Source organism: Heterocephalus glaber, unplaced genomic scaffold, assembly GCF_053883595.1.
Source record: "Heterocephalus glaber isolate CG9 unplaced genomic scaffold, H.glaber_assembly_v1.0 deba00000071, whole genome shotgun sequence".
NCBI lineage: Eukaryota > Metazoa > Chordata > Mammalia > Rodentia > Bathyergidae > Heterocephalus > Heterocephalus glaber.
Genome location: NW_028258137.1, coordinates 9,061,706 through 9,084,182, shown reverse-complemented (window position 1 = coordinate 9,084,182; position 22,477 = coordinate 9,061,706). Strand labels below are relative to the sequence as shown.

At 42.4% G+C, this 22,477-nt stretch overlaps 1 protein-coding gene across 2 annotated transcripts in view; it reads left to right on the top strand.

Moving 5' to 3' along the window:
• Window positions 1-22,477, top strand: part of Vat1l (vesicle amine transport 1 like) — a 156,102-nt gene that overhangs the window by 5,117 nt on the left and 128,508 nt on the right. For both annotated transcript variants that reach the window (XM_004842814.3, XM_021256686.2), the window contains exon 2: window positions 19,276-19,405. In XM_004842814.3, the coding sequence (XP_004842871.1) occupies window positions 19,276-19,405 (130 nt within the window). The remainder of the gene's footprint in view (window positions 1-19,275; window positions 19,406-22,477) is intronic.

The following is a 22,477-nucleotide window of genomic DNA, read 5'->3' as shown; positions in this document are numbered from 1 at the left end:
CATAATACCATCCTGTCTTGCCTCCATATGACCATTGTGTTTCTACATCACATCCATTTTCCTGTACTTCTGAGATATGGGATGCTTTGGGGATCCACCTAGAATCCAGTCGCAGTGACTGTTGATCCAGAATGCTTATGCTGATTAAAAACAATCACCACTCCTTGGAACCACCCATGGTATTGGAGTTCTTTCTTCAGCCTCTTCTGCTTGACTCGTCCATTGCTACTGTGTCACTGTCCTCATATAATACAGCATTAAACTGTTGTTAATAAGGTTGCTGCAATGAAATATGGCCGATGATAGTCCCTGTGTTTATTCAAACAAGCAAATGGAGTCATCGAGGTTAAGTGACACAAGTGTTTGTAAAACTGAAAAATTGCTCTGAGAATCTAATACCCAAGCCAGGAGCCATCCCGACATAGAGACTGAAATAAAGTGTTCTGAGTCACTCAGAATTGGATGGAGGTGTCAGGATTTGACAGGAAAAGATGACTCTAGGGTGAGTCACATTTGAGCCTCATTTGATGATGAAAAGACATAGCTGCTAGCTGAGGGATCTTTCTTATTTACTGAAGTTTACGTTTCCTCATTAACTGTGTCCTTGCAGATGAGGGTTGGAGATGGTGATGTCTGTTCTTTGCCCAGTAATAGAATGGACTTCTTGTTTCCCAGCAATTTGAAAAGGAAAGGAAACTCAGAATCAGTGGTTGTTCTATTGCATAGAAAAAAGAAGTATTTTTTACCCCATCATTTGAACTCACTGATTATACTTAGCCGTATTGCTCCCTTGAGAATATTTTGATCTCATTATCAATAGAGAAGCTTTTCGATCTTTTCTCTCCTTTCTGTCTCCCTTCTCTGTCTATCTGTATCTCCACATATTCACTTCTTCCTCCTAATTTTTCCATTATAGTTTAAAAAGAGATGTCCACTAGAGAATAACCCCACTAACAGAAACAACAATTAGTAAAATTTATGGTAGTGGGGAAAAACATTGAGAAATTGAAATTTGTTTTAATATTTTATGTGGAATAGGATTCATCCAAGTGGAAATAATGTCAGTAAAGTAAAAATGTTAAGCAAACAGCTTAACAGTGCCATTTAGAACATTTTAATTTGCTAAAAGTCACTTGCATTGCCATAATTTTGACTGCTTTTTTTTTTAATAGGTATGTCTTCAGGATTAAAACTTTTTTTGAGGGGGGGCAAAGTTATAAAATTAAAAATAATCCTGGGTGAAAAGGAAGTACCTGAAGGAAGAGCAGGAATGGAGGTGATGGGTCTCTTCAGAGAAGGTCTATCCACCTGGCCTGTAGAAAGGGGTATCTGCGGTGAGGGGTCAGCAGCTTTGGTAAGAGTTGAGGGAAGATGGGTAGGGAATGGTCTAACCCCTGGAAGTGTCAAGGTTTGAGGTTAGAATGTGTTTGGGGAAGTTTCTTAGCTCTGCAAGTGCTGCCTTACTTACAAAATGGAGATAAAACCTTGTAGAACATCTGACCTATACAGTACTGGGTTCCCCTAAACAACTGCTAGATCAGAGCTACATAGAACTAGTCACAAACCAAGTGTGGGTGGCTCATGGCAGGCAAAGGGGATAATGGCTAACAACGTTCACCCCAGCCTCCCCTGAGAGCATCATTGCAGTAACAAAGTCCTTTATGCACATCAGCTTTGCACCCATCTTCAAGAGGTAAGAAGCAAAAGAACCATCACCCATATTTTCTGAGAGGAAACTGGGCTTGAATATCAGGTTGAGACACTCAGAAGCTCTGGTAGATTTAGGGTCAGACTCTACCTCTGCCTCACTGTGGCTGTACGATCTTAAGCAGAGAGCACTTCAAATGAAGGTTTTCCTGCCTATGTCAGTTGGGCTGTAAAAGACCAAACCAAGCCTTGCATTGGCATCTCCTGGTTCTGGACCCAGCCGTTCTCCCATAAAACTACATTGGCAGCTGGGGGTGGGGTGCTGGCTTTTCAGTCTAATTTTTGGAGTTGGGAATAGACCTGGGCTGATCTTCTGCTACTACCAGCCCTCTGCATACCCATGGGTGGTGGGAGGGATTTTTCTGACAGCAGGGTATGCAGAGACAATTTGGCCTTGGGTGTTTGATTCACTCCCATTCAAAGCTCATCACTTCTCCTTCCAAACAGGGATCCTTTTAGACATCTTGGCATTTGTTGTAGAAGAAGTAGCTTAATTGGAAGGCAAGAAGAGACTCTTCATAGGAAAGGGCAAAGGCATGTAATCTCGAATTAGTTCGATTCCTCTGTGTGTGATCTCATACAGGAAGTCAGCTGGAGCCATGGTATTAAAATAAGTGAATTTTATGTTTCAAGGCCCAGGAGAAAAAATAGATGCTCCAGTGAGAGGAGCTATTTCATCTTTAATGGGGTGTTTTCTTCATAAGCAAGGGCAGTCCGCTTCTGTCTTCAGTCTCCCGTTGGCAGGGACCCCTGGCCCTCCAGCTAAGCCCTGCCCCCACCATTGTCTGGGAGCCAGGCACATGGTCAACAGCACTTCCCCACACAAAACCCTCTGGAGAGCTTGAGCCACGGGTCTTGTTACTCTTGACTTCTCTAAATGACCGGGCCTCTCCAGGGCTCAATGCAGGATAATTATCTTCTGTTCAAGGAATGATAATGGCTCATTTCTTAGACTGGTGCTGATGATAAACCCAAACTGAATGGAAGCTCTTGCTTACAAAATAGTTACTGTTTGATGTGCAACAGCCCTGGATTCAAATCCTGGCTCTGATACACTTAGCAGCCTGTATGGGAAGATGCTTTAGACTTTTGAAACCTCAGTTTGCTTATTGGTAATAGGTATACTAAGCGTACCTGTGGGGTAGCACTTTTTGTGTAAGGATAACAGATAACAGAGCTACGGTGTTTAGCAGTGATATTGAGGTATTTAATATTTGTTGAATGAACAAAGCCTGCCTCACCTACTCTGTGTGCAGCAGACATTTTTGGTAGGGAGAAGATGCAAAGAAATGGAACACTAGAAAATTCCAGCCATACATCATAAAATTTTTTTGAATGGAGTCTGCCATTCAGCCTCATGAGTTTCCCCCAAAGGATACAATACGATAAAATCAAAAGTAGTCCAAGAAGGATGTACCACCATGTTATGCCCCAAGAGGATCAAGATCAATTCCTGAAGGAACCACAGAGGAAGCAAAACCAAGATGTACTGTGTTCCTCCTGTGTGTGTCAAGCTTACAAATCTTCAAGACCAGTCCATTCCTCCCTGCCTTCTGTTTCCTATTTGGGCCATGCAAGCCATCATGATGCACTTGTTCCTGGTCTCCTAGGCTCTTCCCTGCCTGCCCCCTCCCCTCCCACCTTCCATCTTCTCTCTCCTTTTGAATTAATTCATTAATTTCTACTGCTGTGTGCTTCCTTCTTGAGATTGACAAAGGCGGCAGCCTTTAGTTCCAGCTGCTGTGCCCAATTTTAGCAAGCCTCAGCACAAAGAGAACTTTTTTCTCTTAATTTTCATATGTCAAGGAAAGAATCTTATTGGTCCTTTACAAATCACATTCCAGCCCCTGGAGATTCATCTCCTCCCAGCCCTCGAAGCAGTGAAAAACCGAGACTGACCATATTTTTCTTTCATGCCTTCTACCGCAGCCTAAAAGAATTGGGGCATCATGATTTATAGCCCACTAGCAACACATGTGGTGTGTGTGTGTGTGTGTGTGTGTGTGTGTGCGCGCGCGCGCATGTGCATCTGTTGGCAAGGAAGAGCAATAGATGCTCCAAAATCAATGAAGGGAAGTAACCAGCAGATATGATGTGTGGCTAAAAATTACATTGAATGTTTAAATTTTATAAAAAAATTATTTACACATTGCCACAGTCTTCCTCAGAATTCTCCCTTTCACTTCAAATACACTTATCTCATTGTCCTTGCCAATACCTAAAGCAGCTCTGCAAATCCTCTTTCATGAATGTCTTTAGTTATTACTTTCATGGCTTCCTTGATATCTTGAACAGATTCAAATCATTTACCTTTCATGGTCATTTTTTTGAAGAGTCGGAGGTCCTATGGTGCAAGACTGGTGAATAAAGTGGATGAGGACGCACCATAATGCTTTTACGAGCCTGCCTTTCCAGTGGATGGCAGTCAGCAGCAGCATTCACTGTATTTTTTATCATACCTTGTAAAGACACAAAAGAGGACTTCCAGAAGTGCTTCAGAACATGGCAAGAACAATGCCATAAATGTGTCTGACATGAGGGGAAGTATTTTGAGGAGAATTAATGGTGATGTGTCTAATTTGTAGGAATAAGAAGCACACTGAACTGATCTCTGTGGTAGCCATCGTGGCAGACAGAAGTGTTTATTGACCCCAAAAAGTGAAGGATCAGAGAGGGGACTGGAGGAGGCAACTCCATTCTCCATTCTTGCATCTTGTATTTCTCAGCACAAAGTTATCAAATCCCCTTAAACACCATAGATATTATCTTCAACTTCAAGGCTCATTATGTTGCAAATCTCTTTAGTATCTTGAAAATTCCAGGAACTTTATTATCAGTTAACTGCCACATGCCAAGAATGGTGCTTGGTTAATGGCAGGCCCTCAGTAAGGGTTTGTAGGATGAGTAAGTATATTACTGACTTTATCCAGATAGTAAGTGAGATCCTTGTAATTCACCGAGTGGCCTTTCATGTTGAAGGTGGCTTCAAGTTTCCCTCCCTCATCTCAGCTTCCTCTGATAAGAATCCTATTTCGCTCCAGCATTTTCCCCAACAAGAAATCTAAATCTCTCCTAAGACCTCCAACTTGCAGGTTTTTGAGCATGAACTTGGAAGAACACCATGTTAACTTTCATTCACTGTGTGTCAAAATACCCAAGAAAAACAATTTAAAGTAGGAAACATTTATTTTGGCTCACGGTTTCAGAGGTTTCAGTCCAGAGTGGGCTCTCAGAGGCTGAAGCATCATGGTAGAAGGGGATGGTGGAAAAAAGTTGCTCACCTCATGGCAACAAAGGAGGGGGGGGGGAGAGAGAGAGAGAGAGGGAGAGAGCTGGGAGAGAGAGAATCGCACGGGGGGCCAGAGTCCCTTGTATCCTTTAAGGCCAAGTCCCCTATGACCTGCTTTCTCCTTCCCCTCACCTAACAGCCTATTCAGTAGTTATGCACTCATCAATTGATTGATCCTTTGGTGAGATGAGTGCTGTCATGATCCAGTCACCTCTTTAGGCCACTCCTCTGAACACTGTTGCATTGACAATCAGGCCCTCAATACATAAGTCTCTTGGGGACATTCATATTTCAACCATAACAAATACCGTAGGAACTATGTTTTGTCCTTAATGCAATCTGTTCTCTTGGAAGCAGACATTCAAATTTTTGTGTTCTCTAATAACTACTTCCCCTAGGCTGGGAAATGTGGGTCTCTGACTTCTCAACATGCTCTGTGATTTCCTCCTTGTTGATATCTGACTCCATTGGGTGCTGGAGACCAGAGTCCTCAGAGACAGCCACTGTGTAGCTTCTGATGACAGTGATTCTGAGGGCACTGACCCAGGCATTCCCATCGTGATTGTGAACCTTATGCTACTCCAGCATGGATGGTAAAGCAAACATTTTAAAGAAACAGTATTTCCTTGGTTCTGTACCCACTTTTTTTTTGTAGAATCAGACCCTTCCCCACCCTCCACCTTTCACTATCTCCAGGAAGTTGGAGGTTTCCTTCCAGCTTCAGGCCACATCTGGCCTAGATGGTCAGAAACTCAGTTCTCTGGGTTCCCTGTTGATTCTGACCCTTTCCTATTGCCCTGTCCTATCCCACTACCATGCCTTGAAACTACCCAGAGTGTCCTCATTTCTACTCCACTCTGGGTAGTCAGCCTCCCACTGTTTATATTCACAGAAGCATATTCTTATTATTTACTTTATATAAGCATTATTTAGTAGGCCCTATAGTGTACTTTTTATGTGCCACAGGCACTACACTGAGTGTTCTGTAGTGTCTCCATGATGCTGAACTTTTTACAGATAAAGAAATAGGATCAGAGAGAAGGAGAACTTGCTCAAGATCATACAATTAATAAGACAGGGCCGAGATTTGAACCAGAGCATGTCTTCCTCTAGGTCCCACACTTTCATTTTTTCTGCACTTGGTTTTCACAGGTTTGTTCTAGTTACAAAGCCCCTAGAGCAGACAGGTGGCAACGACTACTTTCAAACTCTAGCTTTTCCTTTATTACCATTGGCTTCTTCATCCAAGGTTAATGTTATGGTTTGGGTCTAGATGTCTCCCCAAAGCCTCATGTGGTCATAGGCTTGATCTAGAGTGTGTGAAGCTGGAATTGATTCATGATGCAATGCTAGGCTCAAGGGCACTAGGATTAAGGATGTGAGTGCTACCCACCCTAAATAGTCTGAATAAGATAAAAGGGGCAGGGAGACAATGTTAAGGTTCTCTTGTTGCCTTTGCTACCTGTGTGAGCCAGGTCTTCCTCCTCTGCGATCCCTGTTTACCATCCCTGCCTTGGAGCTGGCCGATTATGGACTGGAACCTCTATGAACTGTAAGCCAAATAAATCCCCTCTAACTTTGGATGTCGGGTACTTGATCTCAGCAATGAGAGAAAAGTAAGTAACACACTTATATTCCCTAACTCACTCTTTCCTTAGGGTGAGGTTTGTTGTAGTTTCCAGAAGACACTGTTGTTCTTCATGCAAATAGATACCCCATGGGGAGCCCTGGGCCCAGATGTTCTGAGTCCTGTGGTCCTAGTGAACTCCAAGGAGACTTTCACACTCTACCTGCCACAGGCCTCTCTCTCTCTCCTCCCAACACACTTGCATCTTTGATCAGACTCTACCAAGTTACAGATTTTCTTTAAAAAACAAAAACCATCTCTTGTTTAGGACCAGAAATTATTACTTTTCATTCATCTATGTTACAGCTAGTTCAATCAGCCAATGAGGAACTGTTAAACCCACCCTTTCTATGATTGGTTGAATGTTTCTGTAATTATATTGTCTTTATCCTCCCAGCTAAACTCACTGAAGTTGTTCTGACTGAGGCCTCATAATAATCTCTGACTAAACCTTTTGCAGCCAGAACTGGGGATGTTTCACACAGCCATCAATGTGCCCACCTCCCTGGAGCAATCCTTTTAGGCTCAAGGACCTTTCCTGTCTGACACAAGGAGACAGCCTTGTACCTGTACCTCTGGGACTGTTAAGAAATAAGTAAAGACAACGATCAGCCTCTCACCCTTTTGGAGCTTCGGCATCTCTGTCCTCACCAGCAGCATTTGTGGGAAACTCTGCTCCCTCCTGGTGCTCTTAGGACAGTTTTTCCTCCCTTTCCTAGTCATCTCCTTTCCTTTCATTTCCTTAAGACAGCTTGGCCGGTTTATTCTTGAACAGACCCCCAACTTCCAAAATAGCTGAAGAGCAGTGTCAAGCTACAGCATTTGTTAGAAAACATCAAGGCTGGATCCATTACTGCTATAGAGAAAATGTCCCAAAGATTTGATTTTCCTGTTTACGTCCCTCCGACACCTCCTTCTTCCTGCATACTCTGTCTTGCTCTCTTTAAGCTCACCCAGATTGCCAAGCCTGTCCTTGCTATCCATTGTCTTTTGCATCTGTCTTTCTTGCCTTTCCCGTTCATGCATTTGCCTTCTAGGAGTAGATGCTCTTTCCAAAGTACATCAATCAGGCAGTTTCTGATCTTCTCACTTCTCCCTTTCACAATAACCCCAGTGGACACAACAAGGCTGCCAGCCAAACACAGAGAGATGATTCCTTTAACAAGGAGAAGGAAGAAACAAAACTCACCTTACTCCTAGGTATTTTCCTCCTTTCATCTCTGGTGGAAGAATCACCATTTGCCAGCCTTGTTGTGCCCTGTGCTAAGCCCTGAACATTGAAAGATGGATTCTTAGCATACTCATAATCTATAGGAAAGACAGTAGGATAGTGCAGCAGTTAATCTTAATTTTCACCTTGCGTGGATTAAAAGACTCCTGGACAGGTGATTGGACCATAGGAGTTCTATATGTATCCACTGATATTCATGGCCGAATGTGCTCATAGGAGCTGGGGACACTTTCAGGAAGTGGGTCACTGGGCTGTGCCTTTGGAGGGTGTATCTCTCGCTGGCACTCTTCCTGTACTCTGCTTCCCAGATGCCATCAAGGGAGCAACTTTACTCCACTACACCCTTCCACCATGTTTCTGCCTTGGAGCCAGGTGACCATGGACTGATACTTCTGAAACAGTGAACCCCATTAAATCTCTCCTTTAAGTTGTGAGTGTCATATATTTTATCTCAGCAATGGGAAAGCTAATACAGTGATTCTGCTTCTATCTCCTTCTTGGACTCATGAAACTTAAGGATCAGTTAACCAGATTTTAAAGTTCACTTCTTCAGTCCCACTAGCCATGTTTCAAGTATTCTGTAACCCAGTATGTCCAGTGGCTACCATTTTGAACAGCACAGATACAGAACATTTCCATCAACAAAGGATGTCGAATTGTACATTACGGGACTAATCTTTACTCCCTCCTGTCTTTTTTTGCCAATTGAAACAACTGTTTTACTAAAAATTATTTTTATCCACAGCAGTATCTTAGGAAATAACTATCCTGTTACAGCAAAACTGGACTGTTCTTCCATGGGAACCCTGTCCCCCTGTGTCTTCACAGAGAAATCCAACCATGGTAACTCTGGACTGTCTTTCCCACTGAGAGGTGGTTGGTGCTGGAGAAGTTGCGGAATGGGAGCAAAGGGAATACTCATCCCCAAATAAGTCTTTCCTGTGCGAAGCACCTGATCTAGTGAAGTTAATAACTACCTTCTCTGTACCAGCTATGACCCTTGCACAGCTGCCTCTTGTGGAATTGGCATAGTGTGTAGTCATTTCTTTGCTGATCTTTATACTCCCGGGAAGCACTAATGTCCTTGCTACTGTTGTAACATTATTGTATGCCAAGCCTCCAAACACAGAGAGTCTGTTGAATTTAAATTGGCTGAGATTGAATGTTCTGTGGAGCCAATCACTGCCAAGAACCCGTTTGAAGTTGATGCTTTTGGTCAGCATCAGACACAGACCATAGAGATGTTAACCTCAGGAAGCATCATAGAAATAAATACCTCCTGCTGCATCCCCAGGAGGCCTGAGAGCAGATAAATAACTCCAGGTCCCAGATCTAAAGTGTTGGTCTTGGCATCAAGGAGAGCTTGTTTTGGACCCATTTCTTTCTCTGTTTTTGTTGAACACTGGCTCTGGATATTTACATGCTCAATATGTCTCCTTGGCCATTTTGTTCCACATTGGAAATACTACTGAAGTGTTTTCTGAATGCTAATTTGGACATATGATCTGAATATATGTCCTTTCCCCAATACAGCTGCAACAAAGGACTTGTACAACTGCATCCCAAGCTATCCAGCCTTCCCTGTCACTACACAAATTATGGAGAGAGGGAACTGAGTGAGGCAATGACAGCATGATTTGCTTAATAAATAAAATGATTGATTATGAAAAAAAACAACAACGGTAGGTCAGAGAACTTCATGTCTCAGATGGCTGTACAGTCTTGTTTACCTAAAAATAGTGATTACAGAGGATGGGCAGGGTAACATACAGCCAGACCCCAAGGAAACCAACAATGGGGAGAAGGGAGACCACCCTCTGACGGGACCAAGGTAGCTTCGCTATCCTGTGACCCATCCAGGACAATTCTGGCTGTGCTCCAACAAGGTGCCCTTTGTGATTTGCATAAAAAGTGTCCATGCTTTGGACAATGAGTATTTTCCTTTCAGAGCACATTATTCACATAATTTTGCCATAGCAAAATGGATCCTAGCACAAGCCAAAAAAGACAAACAAAAACATGGTAAACAAGATTTTCCTTAGGCAGATTCAAGTTATCAGTTAAGATTAAGGAACAGAAGCCAAAGCTTTAGTTCTTTTCTTAGGAAGCGAGGAAATGAATCAAGCATCTGCTTCTTTGACCCCATGTGGGTTGGAGTTAAGTGTTTTGATGAACATATTGTCTGCATGACAAGAGCAGAATAAAGAAGGGCTCACATTTTCTTGCAGCTTTTGCTTGGTCCAAGCCTCACCTTAAATCTGCTGGGCTCTTCGCAGAACTGATTGAGGCTGCCATGGATGGTGGGGGCGTTGGTGCCCACCTGGCAGAGGGCTGAAAGGCTTCCCATTTGGAATTTGACCAGGTTTTCCTTAATGCCCACATCTCTTCCGGAGTCCTACCACCTCAACTTCTGAAAGACACGTAAAAGAACCTATCTACTGTTTCTCCCAGATTTCCCAAGCAGTACACCAATCCTGCATGTATTCTGGTAGTTCACCTGCCTGCCAATCCTTTACTGTGTTCTTTTGCCCTTAGTCTCTGTGCGTTTCTTGATTCTTTAATTCCACCACTTCCTTCTCCTCTCATTGTTTCCGGTCCCTATGTAAAGATCTCATTGTTTTTTCTGCCTCCACACCATTAGTTATAAGGACTACTACTAGATTTTTCCTCCTTTGGGGCCACTTTACAAGAAAGCCCCAGGGGCCGGGGATTTAGCTCAGTGGTGCCACGCCTGCCTCGATAGTGCAAGGTCCTTTTTTGGTCCCTGGTACCAAAAAAAGCAAGCAAGCAAGCCAGCCAGCCAGCCAGCTACCCCCATGAGTGTTCACCCCCAGTGACAACTACTCTGTAACCATGAGGAGGAAAAACCCGAAATAGGAGATCACACCGCCCCTCCTGCAGTGGACACTGGGATATGTTACTTTAGGACTTCAGAGCTTGTTTCCCAGCTCCTAGGAGGGATGGCTGCTGGTCACTCACAGCTTGCCTGCTCCTGAGGAATTTTTTTCAGCTGAAGGATGAAAAAGCTTGCGCAGGACTGTACCCCGTCCCTTGGGGCTCCCCTCAACCCATGACTGGTTGATGTAGGGGTACCAAGCCCAAGCCCAGCCCCCTGCCTTGATTCAGATTACTCAAGGGGTCAGAATGGTGCTGGAATTTTCCATGGATGAGCTGTGACCTCTTCATTAATAGAGCAGAGTTCAGTGTCTTCTCTGCCCAGCCTCGTTTCTGTCCCATCCATCCAGGTGTTGTCCCGGGGACCCACCTCATCAGAGCCCCTGAAAGTACATCTGTCTCCTGGGAAACAGGGAACCTGATGTTCCACACCTTCTTTGTGTGAGAATCATGCCAGTGATGATAGCAGCTTGTACATACTGAGCACTTACTGTGTGTGGATCACGTTCGGTCCACACCGACACCCCATGGTGGGTACTGAGGCTCAAAGAGATCAAACAGCCCACTGCAGGAGAAGCCAGAATGTTAAAGCTAAGGATTTAAATTTAGCTTTTGTGATTGTGAAGGAGCACTAGGGACAATCTTTGGGAAAAGCTTCCTGGAGGTCAGTGCTCTGACTTCGTGCTTCCCTTTTGCCTCAGCACATTTCCTGCAGCCGGGGAAGCACTTTGCCTCCACTTTCTAGAAGAGTGCTGGTCACGTCACATTGCAATCAGCTTTTCTGATTCTGTTCCCATGAGAATTTTGAATTTGTTAACTTTTGGTTTCCAAGATTTAGAATCCTGCTCAGTATACAGGAAGAGCCCAATGTGCCAGTTGAGTAGAGAGAGCCCATCTTTGTCACTGGGAAAACTGAGTGGCCGATTTACCAGAAGGAAAGCGAAGTACAGTAGCCAAGAGCAGAGGCTTTAGATTCGCATTGCTCACAGTCACACTTGGCTTTGTGAACCTCATTGTGCCTCGATTTCGTTATCTCTGAAATTGAGATAATATTACTTGTCTCTTATGGGTTTTTAAAAAAATGAAATGATGCCACACATATAAAGCACTTCGTAGTATGCCTGACCCACAGCAAACACCTGTTATCTATTGCAGTTACTAGCCACAGATTAATTCCTTTTCTGCACATGCTTCATCATTAGAAAAATCAGTACCGAGGCTTCTGATTTTGATAGCTTCTTGAGGCCCCTCCAAAAGTCACAAGGCCCTGTAGGAAAGTCCTCTCGGAAAGCGTCCAGCTCTTCTTGAATATTTCTCTTCATGGGAACACCTGGCATGGGCCTACTACAGAGGTCCTTTGCGTCCTTTATGGCCTTGAGAATGTCCCTGGGCTAAAGAGCTGCTCAGAGCCGGGGCCAGGATGTGGACATTCAAAGAAAAAAGAATGACAGCACCACCATGATGAAACTGACACGAATCCAACAGTCGTACTCATAGTCAAGATCACTCCCTGTGCCCAGCAGTTACTGCCAAGGGGGCAGGGGACTGACTGCCAGCCCCCACCAAGAGTAGAGGTTCGTGGTCTTTATTACATGCTTATTACACAAGCATTCAAAGTGTCTTGGAGATATTTCATAGGACTGGAAGAACTCACAAGTTTAAAGAAATTCCATGACATCTTTCACAGTTTTCATAAACACCCTTCAGCCAATTTTTTTCTGGATGAAAGAATTGGGATCCGAGAGACAAACAAATTGGAATGATGAACCTAATTTAATAGGGCCATATTTAACAAGGGTAAGTACAATCCTCTAGCCTAACATCAAAAAGCTCAACTATCCTAGCAGACAATGAGAGAGCTTTTCATTTTCGTATCTGTCTAATGATCATCTATTAAATTTTACCTTATCTCATTCCAAAAGGGAGTTGAATTCATTTAAAAAGAGACAATAGATGAGCAATTCTCTTAAGCATGGTCCTGGGAAAATTGTTAGAAATGCAAAATCTGAGGCTTCACCTCAGACTTGCTGTGCAGGTGCTCTACCACTGAGCACACCCCAAGCCCTTTAGCTCATTTTATTTTGTCTTGAGATATGGTCTCTCCAGGTTGCCCAGGTTGGCCTCAAACTTGTGATCCTTCTACCTCACCCTCACAAGTAGCTGGGATTGCATCCATGTGCCACCATGCTCAGCTCTGTGTTTTAACAAACGCTTGTTGGAATTCTGATGCACAGTAAAGTTTGAAAACCACTGTTAACAGTATACATTTTTTTTAAAAAATGGAGATTCCAAAGCATTCAGAAGTTGAGATGGAGTTAAGCCTTAAAATAACAGAGAGAATGAATGCCACACATGTGGCTCAGAGAATCCAAACAGACAATGCAAAGAAAAAAATGCCAGTTTAGATACTATCCTGGGCTGGTAAGACTCTTACAACCAATCTGTGTGCTGAAACTTGAGGAAAAATTCTTCAGCTTTCTTAAAGAAGTGCACATATATTGTAACAAATCACATGCTTATCAATATCTTTCAGTGAGTAAAATAATGAGTTTCTGAAGGTTATTTCTTTGACAGTCTTTTTCTTAATTGGGCCAATGACAGGGCGAGACTTGGGATTTCTGTTGAGCATAAAATCAAAATGTAAGATGGGCTGTATTGACCTGTGTCCATAGGGAAGTGGGCTGCAGGAAGAGGGAGATTTTCATCAAAATGTTCTTCATGTCATGCTCTGGCAATGTTTGATTCCCCTTGTCAGTCAGTACTGAGGTTGCCAACTACCTGACAAAAGAACAGGATGGCAAGATGCTAAAGCCCTTTCCTATGGGCAGCCCTGCCTTCCTTTCAGCAGAATAAAAGACAAGGAACCTTGTCCATGACTACCTGTCTCTCCTTTGAAAAGCTTTTTATTTCTTTTAACTTTTTGAGAAACTCTTGGGTTCTAACATTGCTCCCACCCCAGTTCTCCCCAGCAGCTGTGCCCAGCTTGATAAACTCCCTCTGTGGACCAATTTTCATCTCATGTTGGGAAGGTTAATAAACTATAGCTAGGCTAATTGGTTTGCATTCACTAAGCAGTGTCTTTTAAGAAATAATTTGTGTCTTCATTTGAGATTATTACCATATTAAAAATTAACATATCCCAAACAACAAGCTTTGGGGAAAACAATACATAGCAGTTTATGGTGGTTTATAGATAGCAGAATAACAGCCTAGTGGTCAGCAACTGCATCTGGGAAGTCATGTAAAAGGGCTCCTCTTCTTCATTCCAGTACCTGCTATCTGACCTTGGACAAGGTACTTTATCCTCTCTTTGCTTCACTTTCTTTTAATATGAAATGGAAATTCAAATGGAGAGTCCACATCTCAACACTTAATGGATCCTGTCATCATATGGGAGCAATGTTTGTTGGCTTTGGCAGAACACAAAATGAAGACATCTAAACATTTCTCACCATACTTTACAGGCTAAGATCCCTCAGGGTGACTTAATAGGTAAAGAAAAGAAAATAGACAAACCAAGACTAGCTTTCAGCTTCTACATAGAGTGTAAGCATCCAAGGCAGTGTCTTGTGTCAAGACCGTCAGCGTCTCTCCATCTCTACCTAAGCTTAGGTTCTGATATTACTTTAAGCGGAGCCCACAGGATGAAGGGCCAGCAGGGGAACAGAGACAGCCAAGCCCCAGGGTGGACTGCTGGCAGTGCAGGGACTGAAGCTCACACTTCTACCTCTTAGCCTTCCAGTGTTTCCTCTTACTCTTCTTTTCCCTTGCATTTGAGATTTCATAATGTTGTGAGATATACAATAAGCAAAGAGTTTGAAGACCTTGACTCACATCTCAGCTGTTATGTACTAATTGTGTTGTACAATTGTGACTTTGTCAAGTCAGTTTTTTTTATGTAGAGTCTTAATGTTCACATCTATTTAATGAGAATAATATCTGTACTTTTTGCTTTTCTGGGAATGTTACAGTGTTTAATGAGACTTGTCTCTATAAACGGTGCTATGCAAATATAAAAAAGTATTTAAAAGCCCTGTTCTCACATTTCCCTGTGTTTTCTATCATGTGTCTTCAGATTCCTCATCCTGTGTTTTGAGTTTTTCAGGGTCCCTTTTCAGAACTCTCCCTTCGCCCCTCAGGATGCTACATCTCAATAATAACCCTTTACTCCTAGCCTCTGACTAAGAAATTAGCATGGGAGGAAAAAGAAAAGTCTTATTGTATTATTAAAATTATACCCATCTTTGAAAAAAAATAGAATTACCCAGCAGAACATTTTGTCAAGTACTTTCTAACATTATGTTTTGCAATGATCTCAAATGTTTAAGAACTGTGTAAAAGTTAAGTAAAAGAGATGTCTGAAGATTACCCCCACATGCGCTTGAGTCATCAGGCCTAGTCATTGCCATCTCCCCAAAATTTCCATGAAAAAAATCAAATTATTTTAGAGAACACTGGAAACTGTAACTATGAAGCTAAGTAGTGTGGGACAACCCTGCGTTCTTCTGTGGTGGTGAGAAAATAAAAGATGAAACAGATCCAAGTTTAAGTCCATGGCTTGTGCTGTCTGTGTGGCTTTGTCTTAATATCTCTAAACAAGGTTACTTGTTCCGTCTGGGGAGAAAAGGTCAATGTTTGTCCCAGTGGGATGATTGGTTATGATTCTTCCTTAGTTTGCATCTTTTGGTTTTGTGGGACAGAGACCACACAGGTGACCCAAGCAAAGATGTTTAACTATAAAGAGGTATGAAAGAACAAAGGCACTGTAAGAGCAGGAAGCACGATGGCATTGGTCTCACTAACTCTAGGCTCTGGACCCCCTCCTGGCTAACTCAGCAATGGAAGTTTGCAGAACCTCACCCTGGTGCAGGCTGTTGGGTTGACTCCTGGGTTTTCTTTTCTTTCAATTCCCCTACCTACTGGCCTTTCCACTTAACATTTCTTGAAAGTTCAGGTAACTAAACCCCTGTAGCTCAGTTCTACCTTTTGACATCCTTTCTTTTAAGTTGTTCTCTGGCTGCCGAATACCCAGTTTGTAGCTTTTGAGAGCACACTCAGATCTTAAACCACATCATCTGTTCATATTACTGAACGGACTCTGGGCTAGATTGTGAAAAGCCACTGTTCCAACACTGGGCCCACCAGTGGTGCAGCAGCTGTCAACAAGGGGGAAGAGACAAGGAGTGACAAACATGGCCCTGGGACACACCCCTTTCCCTGGATGGAGGGTGAGGAAGTTCCCATGGAAGTGGGGTGTGTTGCGTAAAGCTTCGCCCTTGTGCTCTGCTTGAATTTAAATACTGTTTTGACACTTTCTAAAGATGTAACCTTAAGTGAGTGGCTTAATCTAACTCTGTCAGTGGTTTCTACATCTGAATAATGGGTAGGATAATTCATACCTCATGGGAGTATCATTGATTCTTAAATCACAAAATTAAAGGACTTAGCACAGTTCCTGCCACACATTAAACCCTCATTAAATGCTAGCTGTATCCACATCAGAAGGAGGCCAGTGCAGGCACCATGAAGTAGGTGTGATAGAACAGCTAGAGGCACTCCATTAGCAATCTCTTACCTCCTTGATATTGAGACGAACGCCATCGCCCATCCGTCTCTCAGGATGTACCTGCTTCCTGAAAATAGGCGGCATTCACCAAGACCTGTGGAAGCACTGAAAGGCTTCCTGAGGAAACAGGAAGCCACAGCCTCTTATCAAGTCAGTCTTAGCCTTTCTCACTGTGATTTAAGTAGCTGGCTCTCTTCTCTGTTTATAATTACCAGCCCATTCATGTTGGATGTTGATTGGAGACGCCCAGTTGAGCAGCTAATAAGAGGGATGAAGCCTTCTCCAGGGGGCCGCCATGTTTGCAGAACTGTCAAGTAATTTCTTCTGGCATTTCTTTCTCAGGGCCTTGGGAAATCTTCAGTTTTCACACAAAGGAAAACACAGTGAGCTAAAATATGTGTGGAATGAGATGCAGTGTTTGATTTGGGACGTAGAAATTCCTTTTATTGTTATACAGCGATTTTATTTATTTGGTTGGGTTGGAAAATGGACCATTTCACGGAAGTGAAGTTTATAGATAGCGGGAGGGAGTTTTCCCATGTCAGCTCTGAAACTATTTTTAACCCCTGTTTAACCAGTCTTCCTAAAATATTTCACACATTTCTCACCTTCTTTGTTGAAGACTTGCATCGAAAGGCTAACAACCATTGAATACTGTGTACTTGGTGCCATGCTTGAGGGCCTGAGTTCCATTAATGTTCATACCAACACTGAGAAGTAGGTACTGTTAGAACCCCCATTTTACAGACGTGGAAACTAAAGCACAGGTTATGGAACCTTATCGAAGGTTACATAATTATAGAAGTGATAGGATTGGGATTTATACCCAGGTCTCCCCAAGCTCTTATAAATGACCATGTTGTTGAAGAATATTTGGGATAAAAATTGACCCAAAAAACTACTCACTATCAAAGTAGGACCCATGGAAGTCTACACATGCACTTCAGATATCCATTCCTCATTTTTAAACGGAATTAGTACTCACACTGGAACCTCATTTTTATATTGATGACTGTTCCTCCACTCAGCAGATGGTACTAGAGTACAGACTACACCATTTTATCTCGGACCCATTGCCTCCCGCACACTCTGGAAGCAAGGAAATTTGAGGCAAGCAGCTGCCTTCAAGGGGGCCACCTTTAAGAGATGCACTGGCTAGGGCAAGATGAAACTTGCCTGATCTCTGGTAGGAGAACCTTGAGGTGTGAATTTTGACACCCTTCATCCGTCTTTGAGTAAGGCGTCTTCTGCCTTTGTGCATCCCTGTAGATGAGACTAATGAGTGAGACTGGCGAGTAGAGATAGAATTGCAAGGGGTGATAAGAATATACAATAAATGTTTAAAATTTTAAAAATGTATTACAATAACAAACCATCCACCCCCCTCATCTGTTTCAAACACACTTATCCCATTGTTCTTGCTATCTTCTGAAGCATTCCAGAAGTCCTCTTTAATGAGTGTCTTTACAAGTTGTGATCAAGAACAAAGTGAACGCTGCTGCTGAGTGCCATTCAGTGGAAAGGCAGGATCATAAAAACGTTACTGTGTGTCCTCATCCACCTTACTCACCAGATCTGGCACTATGCAACTTCTTGTTCTTCCTCGAAATAAAAAAGACCATGAAAGGTCAATATTTTGAATTGATTCAGGCAGCCTCAATAGCACAACTGAAGACGCTCACAGAAGAGGACTTCCAGAGCTGCTTCAGAAAGTGACAAGAATGGTGGGATAAGTGTGTTCAAGGTGAGGACACGTTTTGAGTGGCAATTAATGGCAATGTGTCTTTTACTGTAATAATTTTTACAAGTTTTAAACATCTACCATATTTTTCAGTCACACCTCATAAATGTTCCCTTGGCTCCAAACAGACCAAGGAAGAATAGGCAAGACATATACTTAAAAATAGTTCCAGTTGTCTAGCTTGGAAAAGCAGCTGTGTCCAGATGCTAATGGGCCTTGAGTCAGACAGAAGAATTTGGTTTCTGTAATCTCAGTCTTTCTTAGGTAGTGGCTTATGAAAAACAAGAAGCACCTCAGAGCCACATCTGTTGGGAAAAATGCATGCTCAAAGGGATGTGTTTCTTCATGTGACTAGCAAAAGGGTGCTAAGTGCAGTTCCCAAGACTAGTTCTAAAAAATAAAACAGATTAGTACATTGGTGTCCTCACTAGAGTGAAGTATATGGTTTCCATGGCGATGACTTTGATGTAATTCAATAACGTTCTTATTTCAAAAGTAATGTGTTAATAGAAAATACCTTGTAACTTCTCTCATCCAAAGGTCACTTACATTTTTGAAACAAACGCTCCAGCGTTTCCATCCCCCTGCAGCCCTCCCTGCAGTCTCTTTTCTGAGTCTCCCTTCTCCCACTCACGACTCATATTCACCATGATGGGTGCTGTTTATGCATGAGGCTGGTATAAGTGTGGCAGATGAGTGAGGAGAGATAGTTGGCTGTTTTGAGACCTTTTAAATTAGTTGTCCTTTCTCTTTCTCTCTTTGTCATTGTTTGGCTGGTGGCCACTGTGTCTGGCTTCCTTCCATGTGTGTTTCTAACCACTTCCTAGGGCATTATTTTTTTTAAACCTTTGATTAAGTGCTGGAATGTCTAATGACCAGACTTGTCAATATGTGTTTTCAAAGTAACATTTCTGGGTAGGCACTGAGAAAGGACAAAGAGACTATATTTTGAATTAGAATGTAAGCTGCAACTATTTTTACTGTCAGAAAAGCATTATTCATCTGCCTAGAGATAACTGAATTGTATATCTAACCAAGAGGCATTACTATTAGGGACACTCCGGCTGAAAAAAAAAAAAAAAGGAAAGAAAGAAAAAAGGGAGGGAGGGAGGGAGGGAAGGACAGCAAGGGATGGGGCAGAGAAAAGAGCCAGGGTACTACACGGTTGGTTTTGAATGTCATTTTGAATTTCTCTTTTTCTCACATCTGCTGTTCACAGTGGCTTGAACTTCATCGACTTGATGGTGAGACAGGGGAATATAGACAACCCTCCCAAGACTCCCCTGGTGCCAGGATTTGAATGTTCCGGGATTGTGGAAACTCTGGGGGATGGCGTGAAAGGATACGAGGTAATGTTTTCACTTTGACTGAAAGAGTAATATTCATCTGGAACCCATTGAGACAGTAAAAGATTATGCAAAAATGTGTTTGAAATAATCGAGGCCATGTATTATTAGGGTTGGCCTATTATGTGGTTTTTATTAACAATGTTTACAACAATAGGACTTTCCAAAGATCTCGTGAATTCCTGTGTACTAATTTGGTTGCTCCTAGCGACACTTTAGCTAAGTGGGCAGAACAGATCTTGTCTTCCCTTTTATTCATGTGATACAGATATTAAATATTTGGCTTTGGATTCACCAAATGGACATAGCTCCTTGTCCATTTATAGCTCCCATTTCCCTTATCTTGGGCTCAAAACTCAAAAGATTACAAAACAAACTCTGTATTTTATAATTTGGTTCCTTCAAATATTTACTTAACTGATAAATTTAAGTTATTTATAAATTCCTAACTGTTTCAAGAATGAGAAGAGTCTCATTTCTGGATCAAATAAATAGTCGTCAAAGAGGAGAGGTCCCTAACAATGGGTCAGAATTGACTATGATTGATGGGTTTGTGAGTAGGACAATGGGTTAAAAAAAAGTTCATTATATAATTTTGGCTACTTTTGTACATGCTAAAAATTCACCATAATAAAACATGTTTTAATTTGTGGAAAGATACATGACCCTTCCTGCCATTATAATGCAAAGCAAATAGAATTGGGTATGTAAAAACCAGGACACTGTGGACAAATCAACTGCATAAAACTGTGGTAGCTTGGAGCCAGAAAAACCAATGTGAACCAAGTACAAGCGCTTCTCATAACTAAGTTCTCCCTTAGGGTGGATTGAAGGGAGCTAACCCTTGGGAACCCACCAGAACCATAGGAAAACTATCTTGTTTTCAGCCTTAACAAAATCCTGCAAGGTAAAGACTGTCATTATCCCCCGAGGTTTAGAATAGTCCTGCGATTTTCTGTGAGGTCGGGAGGGTAGTGCGTAGTAGCAGAACCCGGATTCAGGTCACCACAGCTTTTCTACTCTTCTGAAATCCATGGTGTTTACCCCTGGTCCCAACCCCCAAATGCTGCAGCGCTAAATGCAAGAAAAACGAACTGAAGCAAAATCCTATAAAATTCAATGCTGAAGTGCCCTTCGAGTAAAATTTCAGCCTGCTTCTCAGTCTCAATGCCTCTGAGCCTCAGTAGCCTCTGAAAATATCAGTATGCTCCAAATTCATTAAGATGACTGTCTGGAAGTCTTATCGTACTTATCAGTCTTATTGTTACTGGTTTCCAGATAACCAGCAGAAAAAAAAATGTTGAGAAAGAAGTAGCTGAGCTGTTTTGCATTATTTTTTCCATACAACTTTACATTTTCTGTCCCTAGGTAAGCAGTATAACCAGAGGCACATCATTCTCCCTGAAAGTGCTGCATATACAAAATATTATCTATTCTTTACTCCTCGATATGGCCCCAAAGGAGAAGATCAGATTGCTCACTGTCTGAACCCTGAGTATTGAATAAATAACAAGATTTTTTAGGATAGAACAGTGAATGGGGGTGTTACTCAGTTTAGTTTAGAAGAATAACCTAACTATACTTGATTCCATATATTTTCACTTTAAACGTGATTTGTTTTCTGGTTAGCTCTGGATTCTTTATTATGAACGCCCCCCCCCCCCGTTCTATCCCTCTGCTCCAGTGACTTGAGGCTGCACAAACAAACAAAAGAAGCCACTACACATTTCCAGGCACGATGTGATATGGAAGAAGGCCAGTATCAATATTCCCTCTGTAATTTTGGCTTAAGATTTTCAATCATGTTGGAGGTAGAATTACATGCAGCAGCCTGCTGAATAGTTCTCCTGGTTTGATCCATTGCAAGGGAGGACTGAAAAGTCATTGCCAGCGGCCCAACACTAAAGAAATAATTTGGGCTCATTCACTCAGGACTGATTTCTTTTTCTGAGCAGAATCACATAATGAGGTGAACTGATCAGCTCTTCTACCTAAAAGCCTGAATTCAGACTCTGAGGCTGAGTCTCCTGTGGCTGAGCCACACTGGCCATTTTGAGAAGGAAATAGAAGGACAGAGCAAAGTTAAATGGGAGACCCGAGGGTGGTCAGTCAGACCTCCCCTGTCAAGATGTTGAAATGCTATTTTCTCTCCACTCAGTATCGACAGCTGGGTGATCCGTTACTCGTTGGCATGGTGTCTGTGTGTGGGTTTTCACAATTCTGAGAAAAAGAGGGCAGTTTGGCTCCTAGTTACTGTCTGGTCCAAACTGTGCATTGAAGATAATATTCTGCATCATCACTTGATTTCCAGGGATAGAGACTCACTGTCATGGAGGCAGCTTCTGTTTTCCCTGCATTTACCTTCCGCTCATTGACCTGTGAGTTTTATGAGGTCAGGAACCAAGAATGCATGTTCTTAAGAGCTAACGTGCCCTGGGCTTTCCCCATTCTCCACGCACTGCGCTAGGTGCACTGCGTGCATACAGTGCCCTTTAATTTTCACAAGGAAGCTTTACTATCCTTATACCTATTTTAGAGCTGAAGGAACCCCTGAAGGGTCCAGCTCATATCCCCAGCCCTTGTAGGTGCCGTGTTGTGTTCCCTCATATAGCTTTATGTATCAGTGTAGCACTTTTCTCAGGTGGAATAAACGATGATTTGTATGTGGAGTCAGGCTACCAGTCTGGCCCTGCTCCTCTCTCGCTCCTTGCCCTTCAGCATGTGATCTAATCTCTTTGCCTTAAACGTCTACAAAATCTGTGAGCATTTAGCTGTACTGAAGGGCTATGGCAGAGTTCATCTAACAGGAGGTTTGTTGTTGTTATTGTGGTTGTTTTTGTTGGATAGGGATATGGATATGAGGGAACTATGAAGCTACAAAGAAAATAAAACAATAGAATCAATTATAAGAAAAAGTACATAAAAAGCGAGCCACTTATCTATGAAAGTCATGAATTAATTCAGATTTCACTCTGACCACAGCAATTTGGATATTGCACTTGAAAGCCATAATACAGCAACGAACATACCAAATATCACAGTGGTTTAATGAGCACTTGGCAGGAGAGGATGAGG